At 50.2% G+C, this 16,372-nt stretch overlaps 1 protein-coding gene and 1 long non-coding RNA gene across 6 annotated transcripts in view; one reads left to right on the top strand and one right to left on the bottom strand.

The window, feature by feature from the left end:
* Positions 1-16,372, top strand: part of SYNE3 (spectrin repeat containing nuclear envelope family member 3) — a 109,595-nt gene that overhangs the window by 59,215 nt on the left and 34,008 nt on the right. For all 5 annotated transcript variants that reach the window (XM_024231911.3, XM_063715725.1, XM_024231910.3 and 2 more), the window contains 6 exons: positions 958-1,305; positions 4,299-4,435; positions 6,577-6,751; positions 10,605-10,787; positions 12,065-12,208; positions 13,403-13,537. In XM_024231911.3, the coding sequence (XP_024087679.3) occupies positions 958-1,305; positions 4,299-4,435; positions 6,577-6,751; positions 10,605-10,787; positions 12,065-12,208; positions 13,403-13,537 (1,122 nt within the window). The remainder of the gene's footprint in view (positions 1-957; positions 1,306-4,298; positions 4,436-6,576; positions 6,752-10,604; positions 10,788-12,064; positions 12,209-13,402; positions 13,538-16,372) is intronic.
* LOC129049831 (uncharacterized) lies at positions 493-7,325 on the bottom strand. Its single transcript, XR_008513201.2, has 3 exons — positions 7,119-7,325; positions 4,269-4,439; positions 493-1,558 (listed from the first exon to the last, which is right to left on the bottom strand). It is a non-coding gene; the product is annotated as an uncharacterized LOC129049831 (long non-coding RNA).

Raw genomic sequence — 16,372 nt, 5'->3', positions numbered from 1 at the left:
TGGAAATCCCTGGCCAGCAGAGCATTTGGAAACCCAGGACCACAGAAGCATGGTCTAGGCTGGTGGGTCTCCAATGGGGGGGCATTTGGCAGTGTCTAGAGACTCCTCACCCTGAGGAAAATCTTTGGCAATGTCCTAAGAGGGTAGAGGGGGTGGATGCTGCTACTGCATCCGGTTGGTGGCCAGGGATGCTGCAAAACCACCCTACAGTGCACAGGACAGCCCTATATAGCACAGAACGATCCAGCCCACATGGCAATGGTGCCAAGGGAGAAGAACTATGGTGCAGGTACTAGATCTGCCATCGGGAGATGTGGGCTCCCCACTTTTCACCTGCTGTGTGGCTTTCAGTGAGCCTCTGACTCCCTCCATAAACTGAGTGGGTAAAATGTCTTTAATAATTCAAGAACCACTTGATAAATTTTGCCACAACTGTGCAGTACCTGAACTATTTCTTTAATAAATATTTGTATTTAAACGGACTCATTTTTTTAAAAAACTGATGATTATTTATTTAGAAAGAAAACATATCACTGTCATAAATGGAAAAGATGGTGCCAATTCCAAATAGGTAGATAACCACACAAATAAATACAATGAAACTGAATTGAGTCATTTGGTTCTATTTGGCTCCACACTGTTGCCAGCTGAAAGCATGGAAAGGAAGATAAACAAATGTCAGAAAGTGTTCAAGACAGAGGCACCCAACAGAGACTTTCTCCTTGACTTAATCAAATGGCTTGAAAAAGACTTATGGGGAAGGAATAGGGTTCTCAGGTGGTGAGTCCATGCTACTTAAGGCAGACAGTCCAGCCCTTGGGAAGGCCCCTCTCTGGCTCTGACGCGGGACTCCAGGAATCAGTGTTTTGCAGGGCAGTCCCAGGTCTGCTCTGGAAAATGCAGCAACTGTATTCTTTTTCCCTGCCTGTTTTTCCCTCACCCCTCTACCCTCTTCAGGACATTGCCAAAGATTTTCCCAGGGGCGAGGAGTCTCTGGAGAGGCTGGAGGAGCAGTCTGTGGGTGTCATTCGGAACACCTCTCCTTTGGGTGCAGAGAAGATCACCGGAGAACTGGAAGAGATGAGGAAAGTTCTGGAGAAGCTGCGCGCCCTCTGGGAGGAGGAGGAGGAGCGGCTGCGGGTCCTGCTCCAGTCCAGGGGAGCCTGTGAGCAGCAGATTAAGCAGCTGGAGGCTGAGCTCAGTGAGTTCAGGATGGTCCTGCAGAGGCTGGCCCAGGAGGGCCTGCAGCCTGCGGTGAAGGCGGGGACCGAGGACGAGCTGGTGGCACACTGGAGACGCTACTCGGTAAGCGTGCTTGGCCAAGTCATGGAGCCCAGGGTGTTGTCTGTGCCCAGGGTCCTGGCACTCAGACCTCCTCTGTGATGGAGAATCGGGCTGAGCCCTGAGCACACTCACTCTGTTTCTCCGGGATTCTTGGTATCTCAGCTCCCTGAGTGGGGAGTAGACAAGTTGGATGTTTATCCCCATTTTCTGGATGAGGAAGTTGGGGCCTGCAGAGATTTTTTTTCCCCAACATCCCTAGAGTCACATGGTGGGTCTGTGAATAAATAACAGCAGAGGTGGATTGGGCAGCCAGGTTTGGGCCTCAAAGCTACTCTCTTGCCCAGTGGTGGGATAAGGTGTGGGCTTCCTCTGCATGGAACAGGGAATATTGGATCAGAAGGGGAAACTCTTAATATGGAGATGACGGGGAACAAACATGGGCCTTTAGGAGGCCAAGCAGCAGAGGCCCACCGTGGCGGCGGGTGCTTCCCAGACCCAGACACAACATCCCATCAGAGGCTCCCCACCCCTCCCCTGAGGTATACGAACTGAAGCTTGACTTGTGGATAAAGAGAGTTTTAAAATAAGAAGCAACGGCCCTCCCCACCTCTGTCTTTATTTATTGTTAACTCAGGATCGTGACTTCATGAGAGGAGATATCTCCAAGGGAAGCCATCCCAGATCCTACCTGCACTCTGCCACTGTTGTTATATGTTTTCTCTTCCTTCTAATCTTTGCTCATACGCAAAAATATTTTTTGTAGGGAGAAACAAAGGGTTGTCTTCTCATTCGATCTTGTAGCAGAACAGCTTACCCTGCAGTGATCACCTTCCTCCAAAGGGAACTGTCCCCCGCTTTAGGACTGTCTGCCTCAATGCGCCTTGGAGGTTGTATGGCACAGTGGTGAGGGATGGGGACTTTGGGGCCAGACTAGCTGGGTTTAAGTCCTAGTTTCTCCCCTTGCTAACTGAGTGGCTTTCGGAAAATTACTTTAACCTCTGTTATGTGTGAAACGAAGCACTGAGAAGCTAGGAGACTTGCCTGTGGTTATACATCCAATAGGTGGAGACAGGGATTTTAACTTGAACCCAGGTAATCTGACTCAAGGTCATATGCTTCCAACCACTGGGCCAGCTCAGGCTCCCAGTTCTAGAAAATTAACATAGCAAGAGGAACAGACCAGGAATCTAGACATCAGTGGATCCATCCCCCCTGGGACTGCAACCCTGGGATCTCCCGAGACAGCAGAGGGCTGGGTATGACTTGCGTTATCCCTCTGCTGACCGGAACAGGACCCTTGTCTGTTTCAGGGAGACTGTTTGCAGCAAAGGTTGAAGTCAGGGTGGATTTGTGGTTTATCCAGTGTCTGGTCAGGAAATGCAACTACCTGGCAGGGTCCACCCTCCTGAGCCTCCCAAGGAATCAGCAAACTAAACCTGACAACATTATAGGTTCCAGCATGGCATGTCAGAGCTGGAAGGAATGCTTATTTTACAAGGAGGGAACTGAGCCTAGAAAAAGGTCATGCTTAGCCAGGCCACCCAGCCATGGGGCAGCGTCCTTCCCAGGAATGAGGACCCTGGGTGTTCCAGCACTGCCTCAAGTTGATGATGGGCCTTCCAGTGGCCTGGACAGGCCTCTCTCCAGGGGCAGCCCCTGGTCTTGCTCACTCTCTGCACCCTTGCCCTTCCTCGGCTGAATTCCTGCAGGCCGGCCAGCTTTCGTGACCACTGATATGCTGGGCTTCTTCATGAATGATTTTCAACCTGCCAGTTCCCACAAACCAACTGTGTCTGGTCTTCTGTGAAAACTTTCATAGACGTCATTACGTTCGCTAACTAATTGAATAGCGATGGGAACATTTTTGAGAATGAACAGGGCTGGCTGGGCAGGTTCTGTGTCCTTCTGCCTACATAGTGGCCCCTATTGCCCCAGCTGCTGCCTAAAATCCTTCCCTCTATTTGTGCTTCCTCCCTTGAGCTTAATACTCTAAACCCTGTTCATCCGTGGGTCACCCCAGGCTAAGCCTAATTGGAGCTGCCCCTGGTTCCCTGTGAATGGAGGATCGAGCAGAGGTCGGTATGGTCAAGAAGGGCAGAAGCACAAGGCTGCCTCCTGGGATTGAGGGAGCTGGGGATGGGGAGGGACCAACGCACCCCTGCTCTGTACCAAGTGCCTTGTCAATATCACCCAACCCACGTGGTTGGTGAGAGTGGCCCCATTTATCAATGAGGAAACAGCCCAAAGTGCATAGCTAGGAAAAGACAGAGGTGGGTCTCCAGGCCAGCTCTGTGTTGTGGCAAAGCCCAGCACTTTCTACTACCCCACCCTGCCTCCTACTGAGCAGGGCCAAGCAAGGGGCTGGGAGTCCTGCAGATCAAGGTCAAACGTGGAACTTCCCAGGACAGCAGGGAAAGGCTGTGTCTGGGTGTCTGCACACGTTGAAGTGAAGCAGCTTAGGAATAGTCCATGCAAATAGCTTCTAGGCCTGCCGAGAATAATAACCAGGTTCACAAAGCACCTTTAGAGGCATGAAGAGGCCCTGCTCTGATGTCGGGTCCACCATCTACAGACTCTGCAACCATCAGAGAGCTCTTAGCCCAAGTTTCCTTGTAAATAACATTGGGACACGGAGACTAGCCTTTCAGGACTGTTGTGAGGCTTAAATGAATAGGACACCCAGGGCGCTCAGCCTGGCATTGGTGTCCCCTGAGTATTAGTTATTTTTACCATTAGGAGCTACTGTTTGCCATGACAATGCTGGAGGTAGGGGACAATAAAGAGCAGAACTGTAGCCCAGCAACAGACAGTAAAGGCTGAGTTCCAGGTAAAGGAGCTGGAGATGGGAGGGCAGGGGCTGAGCTCAAGAGTGGGGCCCCAGTTCCTGCCCCTAGTGACAGTTTCTTCCCAGCCTGGCCCACCTCCACTGGCCACGCTCACCCTCCTGCACACACACACACACTTATCCTGTTGAGGAGCCTCACCTCCCGCTGTGGTGTCGTCATGTGCTGCAGGCAACACAGGCGGCGCTGGCCTCGGAGGACCCCCGGGTGGACCGGCTGCAAGCCCAGCTGAAGGAGCTCATCATCTTCCCTCACAACCTGAAGCCACTCTCTGATAGTGTCATCGCTGCCATCCAGGAGTATCAGAGGTATCTGGGAAGGCCAAGGGTGGTGGGACTCAGGGTGTGCTAGAACCCACATTTCCCCATCTCCAGAAGGCGGGCTTGCTTTCTCCTGCAACATAGTAACTTCTAAATCATTCTTTGCACCTCTCAATGACTGGCTTTTACAGGTTCTCACTTGGCTTAGACCCTGTCCCCTTTGACTGTTTTGCATTTGCTCCCAGAAAGAGGCCTGAACTTTGCATTTATCCAGGCTAGTGGCTCAGCCACCCGTCCTATCATGACTCTTTCCGCAGGTTAGCACTGGGGAGGGGTGATGGCCCAAAGGGAGGGCTTTTCAATAGACAGACTCCATTCCCCTGCCTTCGGATGCTGACTTCAACATCTGAGCCGTCTCCAGACCAGCCTCCACGTGCCCCTCAGCCCCCGGGCTCAGGCACAGCAGGACCTCCAGCTTCCTAGTTTAGCAAATGCAGCAGCCCTGTATCCTCCCTGTGTGGAACCGAGCAAAGTTGATTTGAAATCTGTTACCTGTCTTCACTGCATGAGCCTCCGAGGTGTTCTGAACATGATACAACTGTCCACGCAGCTATCGCGCATCTCTTACCTCTGCCTGGTACAGGGAGCTCCTTCAGAATGAACAAAGGGTGCTCCTACCTTTGCTGTGTGTCTCTCATCCCACAGCATGCTCAGGCCTACATCTATAAAACTGGGGCAGTGGCCTGGATCCCCCGTGGGATGCTAAGGTAGGGGTAGGGCTGAGGTTGGGGGGTTGGATTTCCTGTGCACAAAGTAGGCAGGGAGACAGAGTGGCCAAGGGTCTTCCTCTCCCTCTGGTTTCTCTCATTGAGGTTTCAGGTATTGGTTTCCTATGACTTGGTGCTGGACATTGTGTTTGAAAAATTATTTGTAGAAATTAAATGGGCCTAGAATGATGGTATCTTACTCAAGAAAGGGTTTTGTTTGCTTCTGCCAGGTGCCTGGGGGCAGGCAGGACTGGTCTAGGGTCTCCATAATTTATCTTCAAGGCTTGTATTCCTTGATCATGAAGCTGGGCCGTCTGTCTGTTGGACTGGCTTTCTTGCAGTGCACTTTTATCCTGAGGGCATGGACCTTTGCAATCCCAGCTTCACGTGAGGTGCTGTTTTCAGAATCTGCCCATTTTTGATAGACCCTTATCCTGAGAGGCTGCCAAACCCTAACTCAGTTTTGCAGCTGTTTCTTCCAGATTGGCAAATACCCTCAGGCTCAAAGTTGGTTAGACTCACATTTCTATTATTTGTTTTTTAAAACTTTGATCAAGCAATTTTTTTGTCTTTTGTTTTTGTACTCAATGGGAGGGCCAGTCTGAATTAATTATTCTTCCGTTACTGGAAGAATAATGTCTCCATGTGTCATCTCATCTAACACTTAGAATGATTATATGAGAGGGGCACTGTGTTGCCTATTTCATAGGTGAGAAAACTGAGGCTTGTTAATGTTGAGCCACTTAAGGTCATATAGCTGGCCTGTCTGGCTCCAAACTCCCAGCTCTTTATACCTACGATAGAATCAGAGAACACTCATGCCTTTTATTTATTTATGTATTTATTTTGGAGACAGGTGTCACTCTGTCACCTAAGTTGGAGTGCAGTGGTGCAATCACAGCTCACTGCAACCTCGAACACCTGGGCTCAAGCAATCCTCCTACCTCAGCCTCCCGAGTAGCTAGGACTACAGGCATGCACTATGATGCCTGGCTAATTAAAAAAATTTTTTTTTAAGAGATGGGGTCTTTCTATGTTGCCCAGGCTAGTCTCGTACTCCTGGCCTCAAGTGATCCTCCTGCTTTGGCCTCCCAAAGTCCTGGAACTACAGGTGTGAGCCACCGTATCCTGCCCATGAATGTAAATTATATAAGAGCCTATAGGTCCCAAGGAGCCCCAGTGTCTGTCCTCAGGAAGACCCCAGGCCTGCTGCTGATGCCTTTTCATAGTGATATTAATCAAAGTCCCTTCCAACTACATCTTCTGTCGACTGCTGCAGACATTCCCAGCAACTGAAATAGGAGAAGGCCCACCCTGGGAGCAGTGCATGCTGGGCCTCTTGAGGGTCTTGGCAGAGGCCTCATCCCTGGACTGAACCCACTCTCTCTCCTCCCTTGTTTTCTCCCTCCACGCTCCTTGCAGCCTGAAGGTGAAGAGCGCCAGGCTGCGCAATGCCGCGGGGGTGGAGCTGTGGCAGCATTTCCAGCGGCCTCTGCAGGATCTGCAGCTGTGGAAGGCCCTGGCCCAGCGGCTCTTGGAGGTCACTGCCAGCCTGCCGGACCTGCCTTCCCTTCACACCTTCCTGCCCCAGATCGAGGTAACCGTGGTCCTGCCAACTGGGTGTGGCTGGGGTGGGCCACTGGCGGGGCATGGTGTTTCAGCCTCTCTCCCAGGGGAAGGCCCGTTGCCGGGTCCTCTGGATATCTGGGGAGAGCTCACTGCACTCGGTCTGCTGAGTCCTGGTGCACAGGGAGTGTCCATGCTTGCTTGTTATATTGACAAAGGTCAGCTCGGCTCCTGGGCAGGAGGCGAAGCCTGCTGCCTGGGGGTTAACCCGGGGCTCGGTACGGACGCTCCCCACCCGCAAGCATCTACCAGGTGGAGGCATCAGCACTCCTGAGAGAGCAGCGTTATCAGGCCATTGCCTTTACTGCGGCTCCAAGTGGCAGGAAACCTGACCTGACCTGCGGTATCTTAAAACAGCGACATTCAGGCAGTCCAGGGTGCCAGGCCACAGCTCAGTGGTGTCACCAGGACCAAGCCCTTTGTAGTTCTAAGCCAGGTCTCGCCTCATGGCCCCGGCATGGCTGCTCTGGCTCCAAACGTGCATCTCGCATGAACAACAACTGGCTCCGGATGGAGCCGCGGATGCACGGGGCTCTCTCCACCTCTACTTCCGCCTTTCAAATCTTCCCCTGACACCTGCACACTCCCCTCACATCTCATTGGCTGGTCAAGGTCATATGATTATTCCTGGCCCAATCACCGGCAAGGATGATGGGATTACCAAAACCGGTTTGTACCAAAGTGCCCCGGAACTGAGCACTTTGCCTCCCAAAATGCTGGTGGTTTGGGAAGAGAGAAGGAGGAATGGCTTTGGGATGAGCAGAAGACAACATCTGCCATGATGCCCGTCACTGTGGTGTCCCCAGTGTGCCTGTACATACTGTCTCTGGCATCATTGAACTCTGAAGTCCATAAAATGATTTTGTGTCTAGAGATTCTTAGACACAAAGAGTGGGAAAAGACTCAAACGTGTTTGAGATGTATAATCATTCTGATTATAAAAGGCACACCTACTTGGAGAGTGTAAAGGTGTGTGAAGAAGAAAACAAAAAGCTCCCATTATCCCACAAGCCACAGGGATGAACATGTTGGGGCAATTTCTCCATCACCTTTTCTGCCACCTTGGTATGACTGGGGAGAACCAATAACCAGGGTTGGCCCCTGCTCACCCTTGGGTACACTACTTGGGCATGTGCCTGCATTTTGAAACGTCTACCCTTGTGATTTTCCGCTTGGGGCTTACATTGGGACAAGAATTTGTTTTCTCTCTTCATGGCTTTTTTTTTGGAGACAAAGTCTTGCTCTATCACCCAGGCTGGAGTGCAGTGGCGCGATCTCGGCTCACTGCAACCTCCGCCTCCCGGGTTCAATTCTCCTGCCTCAGCCTCCCAAGTAGCTGGGATTACAGGCATGCACCACCACGCCTGGCTAATTTTTTGTATTTTCAGTAGAGACGGGGTTTCATCATGTTGACCAGGCCGGTCTCGAGCTCCTGACCTCAAGTGAGCTGCCTGCCCCGGCCTCCCAAAGTGCTAGGATTAGACATGAGCCACTGCGCCAGACCTCCCTTAATAGTTTTTAAGCTGGAGGGCATGGCCTTTCTTTCCAAGGGTCCAGTGGGCCCCTTCTCCCAGCCCCATGCTCCAAAGGATGGTGGGCCATCTTTTCTAGGTACTCCTCAGGGCATCCTGGAGTGAATTTCATATGTGCCACAAAACTCAATTTTAGATCAGAAGATCTCAAATCTGTCCTTTATATCTGATTAAATCCATTTAGATATTTCCGTGAGATATGGTCACCAAGAGACAGAAGATTTAATTACAATTTTTATGTATTTGGGATCAAGTTCTATAATTGTATATTCTGATATTCTCACTCCACACATTTTAGCTTTTGTTCTCAGCATCATTTAAAATCATTCAAATAAAAGCGATCATTTTCAATGGCTGGATCATATTCTGTTCTGGAGTGTGACATAATTTAGTGTATCCACAATTAAAGGCTTAGGTTGTTTCTGATTTTTTATTGTCATAATTCACATATTTTGAATATCTATGCACAGGTAGTTTTATTTCCATTTCTACTATGATCTTTCTTATTTTGCAGATGAGGGATCAGAGCCAGGGAACCTATTTGACAAAAGAGGAAACTGAGGCTCAGATCTGCCCATAGCTTCCCAACTAGTACATAATCCAGACTCATAATCTCAACTCCCCAGCCTAAACTCTTAACTCCCATGATATTGTGTCTGAGCTTGGTGAAAAGGGGGTAAAGGTGACTGACTCCCCTACAGTGAGAGGCTTGACCTCTGTGTGACTGAACACAAGCTAGATGCCCTGGTGTGCAGGTCATGCCAGTACAGCTGTATCAGCTGTGGTTACACTGCCTCTTCCAGAAACACCTGCCCTTCAAGGCCTGTCTTCAGTACTGCCTTCTCCAAAGTAGTACTCGATTTCCCCAACCAGGAGTGTCCACCTCTGCCTTGAACTCCCACGGCACTAGCTCCAGCTTTGCTTAAAGAATGACCACTTTCTTGGCCGGGCACAGTGGCTCACGCCTGTAATCCCAGCACTTTGGGAGGCCGAGGTGGGCGGATCACGAGGTCAGGAGATCGAGACCATCCTGGCTAACATGGTGAAACCCCGTCTCTACTAAAAAAAATACAAAAAAATTAGCCGGGTGTGGTGGTGGGCACCTGTAGTCCTAGCTACTCGGGAGGCTGAGGCAGGAGAATGGCGTGAACCCAGGAGGTGGAGCTTGCAGTGAGCCGAGATTGCACCACTGCACTCCAGCCTGGGCGACAGAGCGAGACTCCATCTCAAAAAAAAAAAAAAAAAAAGAATGACCACTTTCTGTCTTGTATTGAAGTGACTTACCTGGGTTGGAATCTTTGTTCTTTCTCTCCCAACCCCATGCCTAGCTCAGTGTTTTAAGTCTGAGAGTGGGTTCTCAGCAACATCATCAGGTATAAAATGAAAGAACTCTGGGCGAAGACAAAACCTCTGGCTTCCAGAACCCCAGACACTCAATTAGAAATGCAAGAGGTGCTTACCTGAAACAGCTGGAGAGGCAACAGGAGTCAGAGGCTTGGTTCAGGCTCTAAGAGTTGCAGGGCTTTTGGGGCAAGAAGAGTGATTGTAGGCTGGGAATGGGGTCAGGGAAGGCTTCCTGGAGGAGGTAGGGCCTGGGCTGCACAGAGTTCAGGCTATATGGCAGCCTTCTGCCATTGTAGGAGGCTTCTGAGCCCCCTTAGTTCTCCTCTTTGCCTGGCAAACTCCTGCACATCAGTAGTCTGCTGAGTATCACCTCCTCTGGGAAGCCTTCCTGAATTCTCTCTGATCATGCTCCTACAGGCCTGTAGCTCCCTTCGAAATGTCCAAAACACTGTTGCAGATAGTGCTGGGGGGTGTGTCCACTGTTGTTGGTGACGGGAGATCACTGAGTAGAGGATCAAGCTGGCTGGGTCTGGGTTCTGCTGCAGTGTGGCAGGTCGGTGGTGGGGAGCCAACTAACTAGGAGGCAGCAGCCATTCCGGAGCTGTGTGGTCCAGGTGCCCAAGGCTGAGGGTGCACTGCAGTCAAGGGCAGAGGCCATGGAGAGGAGACAGACTTCTGAGGCCTGTAGGAGGTGGATATTACTCAGGCTTGAATATCAAGACAGATGTGGGAGGCGAGAGAGGAATCAAAGTTGACCCCGAAACTCAGGGCCTTGCCAGCGCATTCCTGCCAGCTCATTTTGTTTCTACTTGACTTTGCTGCTTCCTCAGACACCTGCACAAAGGTGAGCTTCCTAAGCAGTTGCAACCAGAACAGTTGTGCCCCTGGCTCTGTTTCTGAGCTGTGTCCTGCCTGGTCTGTGGTTCATGGAAGCCTTGTCTCCCACAGGCGGCCCTGATGGAAAGCTCCCGCCTGAAAGAGCTGCTGACGATGCTGCAGCTGAAGAAAGACCTCCTGATTGGCGTCTTTGGCCAGGAGAGAGCCACGGCACTCTTGGAGCAGGTGGCGGGTTCCATGAGGGACAGAGACCTGCTGCATAACAGCCTCCTGCAGAGGAAAAGCAAACTGCAGGTGTGCAGCACCAGGCATCTGCTCAGGACTCAGCTTGGCCACGGGGCTGGAGCACCCACTGGGGAGGCAGATGGCCCTATGTTCTAAACTCAGCTCTGCCGCTTGCCACTGTGTGGCCCCGGGTGTATCCCTTTGTCCCTGACAATCTCAGCCTCCTCATGTGTAAACTGGGTAGGATTCTTGCATGGTCCCTCTAACTGGTTTCCTAGCCACCACCTGTCTGCCTCCCAGCCCTGTCCCCAAACCCCCTGCAATCAAATTGAATCCAGTCCAGTCTTCTGCAGAGAGTGACAGGAGGGTCAAATAAGAAAATGGTGATAAAAGTCCTTGTAAAATTTAAACCACCCTAGAGCTGGAAGCTCATATTAGTGACACATTTCAAAATGACTACACTACATCAATGACATGGCATGGCACGTTGTGGACAGCTTATTCTTTTAGGTAACAAATGTTTGCTGAGCATCTAATGATGATGACAATAATAACTATGATCTATGGGGCACTGGCTATGGGCCAGGGCATTGCTAAGAGCTCCAGATCCTTGATCTTATCTAATCCACATAAGAGCACTAGGAGGGAGGTACTGTTATTTTTCTTGTTTTACACACGAGGACACTGAAGCAGAATGGTCAAGAAGGTGGCTCATGGTCCATATGGGGTACAGCCAGGACCCAGCCCATGATTTCAGCTCCCGTGCATGTTCCCTCCATCCGCAGTGCCTGGTGCAGTTCTAGGAGCTGGGGGGATGAAGAAAGGAAGCCAAGGTCTTCACCCTCAAACACTCACAGCTTTTGCTGGTGGACACAAATAAGTAGGCAATTACTAGAAGATATCAAAGTGCTGTTTTACAGCAAAGGTTGGCAGACTGTTTCTGTGAAGGGCCAGATAGTGAAGGTTTTAGAGTCTGCAGGGCAGGCGGTCTCTGTCGCAGCTCCTCAGCACCACCACTGCAGCTATAAATGTATGGGCATGGCTGGGTTCCCATAAAACTTTATTTACAAAAACAGGCCTCTGGTGGGATTTGGTCGGTGGGTGGAGGGGTGTAGTTTGCCCCTGTTCTGGAGGGATATGGCCAAAGTGTTCTGTGAGGACGCTATGGTGACTAAGGAGAGGCACCCAACTGCATCAGGGCTAGGGAAGGCTTCCTGGAGGGGGTGGCGCCTGAATGAGCATGAGCTGGCCGAGACGAAGAGCAGCCTGGCTGCACGGGTCAGGTCTCACAACACGGTGCTCATGAGGAACGCTCTTAATATGCACACTGTCCTGTGTCTCTGCAGAGCCTGCTCGCTCAGCACAAAGACTTTGGAGTGGCTTTCGAGCCCCTGCAGAGGAAGCTCTTGGACCTCCAAGTCAGGGTCCAAGCCGAGAAGGGGCTTCAGCGGGACCTTCCTGGAAAACAGGCCCAGCTCTCAAGGTTGCAGGTGAGGGGTCTGTGCGGCCTGAATCACTCCTGCCCAGGCGCTCAGCTGCACCTGGAAGCAGCATCGTCCTCTAGCAGTAACCAGCAAAGCAACAGCTGCTGTGAGCCAGAAATTTAGACCCTTAGTTGAGATCTGACCTTTCATCTCAACAGAACCTCTGCTTATTTATCTGATGGTTCCTGACCTCAAACAACTGAGTCTTGAGCTCAGCAAAATGACAAACTGTCTTTTTGTTTACTCCTCAGTTCCAAAGTCTGACATTGGTATTTGTTTTTAGAATTGCTTTGCTAAGTATTCTTAATGAGTCCAGAGGTGTTCAGTTAAACCAACTTTGGGATTAAGAATAAATGTTCTGAAACGTGGACTGTAAGTAGGCTGACCGTTGATCATTGTTGGCTGGATAAGGAACTTGATGGTTTTTAAAATGCATGTGATACAATAGTTCTCTTTTTAAAACCCAAACACAGCTCATACATAAATTGAGAGTGTTCTCTAGAAGACATTAAAAATAGTGCATTTTAGGCTGGGAGCAGTGGCTCACGCTTGTAATCCCAGCACTTTGGGAGGTGAGCAGATTGCCTGACTTTAGGAGTTTGAGATCAGCCTGGGCAACATGGTGAAACCCTGTCTCTATTTAAAATAAAAAATTTAAAAAAAAAAAGCAAAAAAATTAGCCAGGCATGGTGGCGGGAATCTGTAACCCCAGCTACTCGGGAGGCCGAGGCACCAGAATCGCTTGAACCCAGGAGGTGGAGGTTGCAGTGAGCCCACATTGTGCCACTGCACTCCAGCCTGGGCGACAGAGTGAGACTCTGTCTCCAAAAAAAGAAAAAAAATAGTGCATTTTGGGTTTTAAAACTAAAACTGGGACGTGTTTCTTCATAATGAGAGGTGATCATCAAGTATGAGTCCCAGTGTGAGTTTGTCCCCAGAGATGCCATCTGGCTTGCAGCAGAGTTTATTTTCATGGTGTCCCAGAATATTTTTGTCTGATTTTTAAAATCTCTCCAGCCCTGAGAGTGGGCCCATCAGACCAGCCATGTGGTTGGTACTTCCGCTGGTATGAAGGAGCCCCACTGCCTTGGGGAATTCACCCCTCCCAGGCTCTCCCACTCAGTGGGTCTGCCCTGATCAGCCACCCCAAGGGAGGGAGAGGTGGGAAGATTAGCCTACCTGTTACCTTCTCTACTGCAGGGGCTGCAGGAAGAGGGGCTGGACCTGGGGGCACAGATGGAGGCTGCAAGGCCTCTGGTCCAGGAGAACCCCAACCACCAGCACAAAATGGACCAGCTTTCCTCTGACTTCCAGGCCCTGCAGAGGTCTCTGGAGGTAAGGGGCTGGCAGAAGGGCCTGTGCTTTGGCAGAGAGCAGGCCCCTGTCATCCAACACGCCTGGGGACTTTCTCCTCCTTTCCTGCCTTCATTCCTTCTGACCTCTCTATTTTCTTTCTCCCTTTTTTTCTTCCCTTTCTCATTCATACAACAGATAATTATTGAGCACCTCCCATATGCCAGGCAGTGTTCTAGGTGGCCCTAAGGATGGAGATAGCAGAGCATGACAGCCCAGGCTCCTGCTCTCCTGGGAGTTACACCCCAGTTGGGCAGATGGACAATTAATCATCAAGCAAACAAGTCAATGCACAATTACATATTGAGATTAGGGCCAAGCGGCAAAAGAAGAGAGCAGGCTGCTGAGATCCTTAGGCAGTCCAGAGCACAGGTGGCCTTGGGTCCCCTGCAGCCTGCACAAGGCCTGGAGGCCACAGAGCTTCGTCGCCAGTGCCCTCTAGTGGCCACCTCAGCTCTTTCTAGGGTTCGTCCAGGATTCAGTCTCCTTCCAGCAGTAGGGATGGAACTCAAAGCTCCTTCAAAGCTGGCCTGAGGACAAGTGGAAATGCAGACTCCAGGCCCCACTATGACACTGATTCAGATGGAGTCCTGGGTCTGCCTTTGTAAAAAGCCCTGAGGAGTATAAAGCAGGGTCTCTGGCACTCACACCTCAAGAAAACCCAATGAGGCAATAAGAGCTCTCCCTCCTACCTGACTTTGCACGCCCTATTTCATACCAAACATTCCTCTTTACACTCCTGACATTCATAGGGAATATACCCACCCAGGAAATAGAAAAGAGAAATCAAAGGAAAGTAATTATAATACAATATTGTCCTTCAATATGTAAGTACTCCCAGATGGCCACACTCAAGACATAAGGAGGTGGTCAGAACGTGCCCTCCCTGCGTGACAGCTGCAAATGCTGTCAGGTGGCACAGCCATCACAGCCTCTAGTGATGTGGTTTCCTGAAATGTGAACAACGCTTGATAGAACTTTGATCAAACCCAAGAGCAGTCTTCCATCCACTTACACAAAGGGTGCAGCTCTAGAGAAGTCAGTATGTTTGTTAAAACTGAAAAATCTTCCTTGTGTTTGTGTGTTGATTGGAGTGACAGTCTGAGCTCAGGTCATGACAAGCAGGTTTTTTACTGCTGTAGATATTAGGAGGACATGAGAAAATTGTGTGGGATGTGGGTGAATTCTGCATTTGTGGACCAGCCACCCCAGGGTGGAATGCGAGCACCCATCCCTTTCACTCCACCTAGTATCACCCTCACCACCTCTACGGCAGCAACTGCAAACCCTCCCCACCAGTTTCCAGGACATAAGGCATCACCTGTGGAGACCCATTGGTCTAAGTGAAGATTAATGTCTGGATGAATTCATTTAATTACATTCAATAAACTAGCAGTTAGTAGTTTCAAGGTCGAGGCAGCAGAGAAATAGGACACATTGTCCTCACTCCTCAGGAGCCCATAGAAACCCATAGAAGCAGCAAAAGTCTCCTAATACGGCCATCCAAATGATGGGCTAGATTAGTCGTTATAAGAAGCAGCATTAACTGAGCATCACTAGGTGTTGCAAAATGATGATATTCCAATTCTTATTGATTGTTCATATTCTTCTTTAAAGAGAAATTGCCCTTTTATTATTTTGATACCCAGTGCTTGTTAATCTAATATGTCCTTCCCCACAGTGAGGCAGTCTCTGTGTCCCCCTGGGGGGCAGGTATCTGATGTTGGAGATCACAGCTCTATGCACGGGAAGCCCTTGGAGGCGTCTGGTCTAATGTTAGCACACAGGGACCAGGAGGGGACAGTGGTAGGGACAACTCAGAGAAGTGGAGTTTTAGATAACTTCTCAGGCCCTCATTGATGGCTCACTGAGGACAGAGGCAGCAGTCTCCCCAGCCCCTGGTATGGGCCTGGTATCCAGCGATCTCAGTCAGTGTCTGTGGAATGCAGAAGGCAGGGCCTATGGTAGCCCTGCAGAGAGTCATGATGACCTTATCCAGGGAACACAGCTGGAATGGGAACGGCAGGCCCTGGGGTCTGACTGGTTCATGGCGGGCTATGTAAAGAAAGCTCCAAGGGTCTCAGGCTGGGTGGCCAGGGGTATAGAGAATGGCTGCCCTTCTGGGGACAGTGTCCACCTTTCCTGGAGACAGAGAGCTGAACAATAGATTGGCCCAGGAAACAGTACTCAGGAAAAAGAACAAAGAAAGACTGAACGTGAATATCTGAGTGTGCAGCTTGATTACTTTTTTAAAAAATTAAATGCATCTGTGTTACCAGCACCCAACTAAAACACAGAATATTACCAGCCTTCGAAAGCCCCTGTGCCTGTGGTCATGCCCAGCTCACCATTCCCGACCCTCAAGGGGGGGCTCTGACTTCACACTTCCTGCAACATAGCTTGGGTTTGCCTGATGTCATCCTTCATTTAAATTGAATTGGACAGAATGTTTTCTTTTGTGCCTGGCCTTTAGCTCTCCACGTGATGGTTGTAAATTCATCTGCTGTGTTGCATGTGGTTATAGACTGTTCATTCTTGCTGTAAAACATTCCATTGTATGAATATACCACCGTGTATTTATTCATTCTACTATTGATGGGCACTTGGATAGTTTCCAACTTGGGGCTGTCACATGTATGACCTTGGGTGAGGATGTGTTCCCATTTCTTGGACATACACCGGGAGTGGAATGGCTGGGCCATCAGCTACAGCCACGTTCCGTTTGGGTAGATTCTGACCCGTGGTTTCCACAAGTGGTTGGGCCAATTTACACTTGGATCAGTGGTGGACAGGAGATCCGATTTCCCCCACCCTCAC

The sequence above is a fragment of the Pongo abelii genome, chromosome 15, assembly GCF_028885655.2.
Source record: "Pongo abelii isolate AG06213 chromosome 15, NHGRI_mPonAbe1-v2.0_pri, whole genome shotgun sequence".
Taxonomy (NCBI): domain Eukaryota; kingdom Metazoa; phylum Chordata; class Mammalia; order Primates; family Hominidae; genus Pongo; species Pongo abelii.
This window is presented reverse-complemented; position numbering and strand designations above follow the sequence as displayed.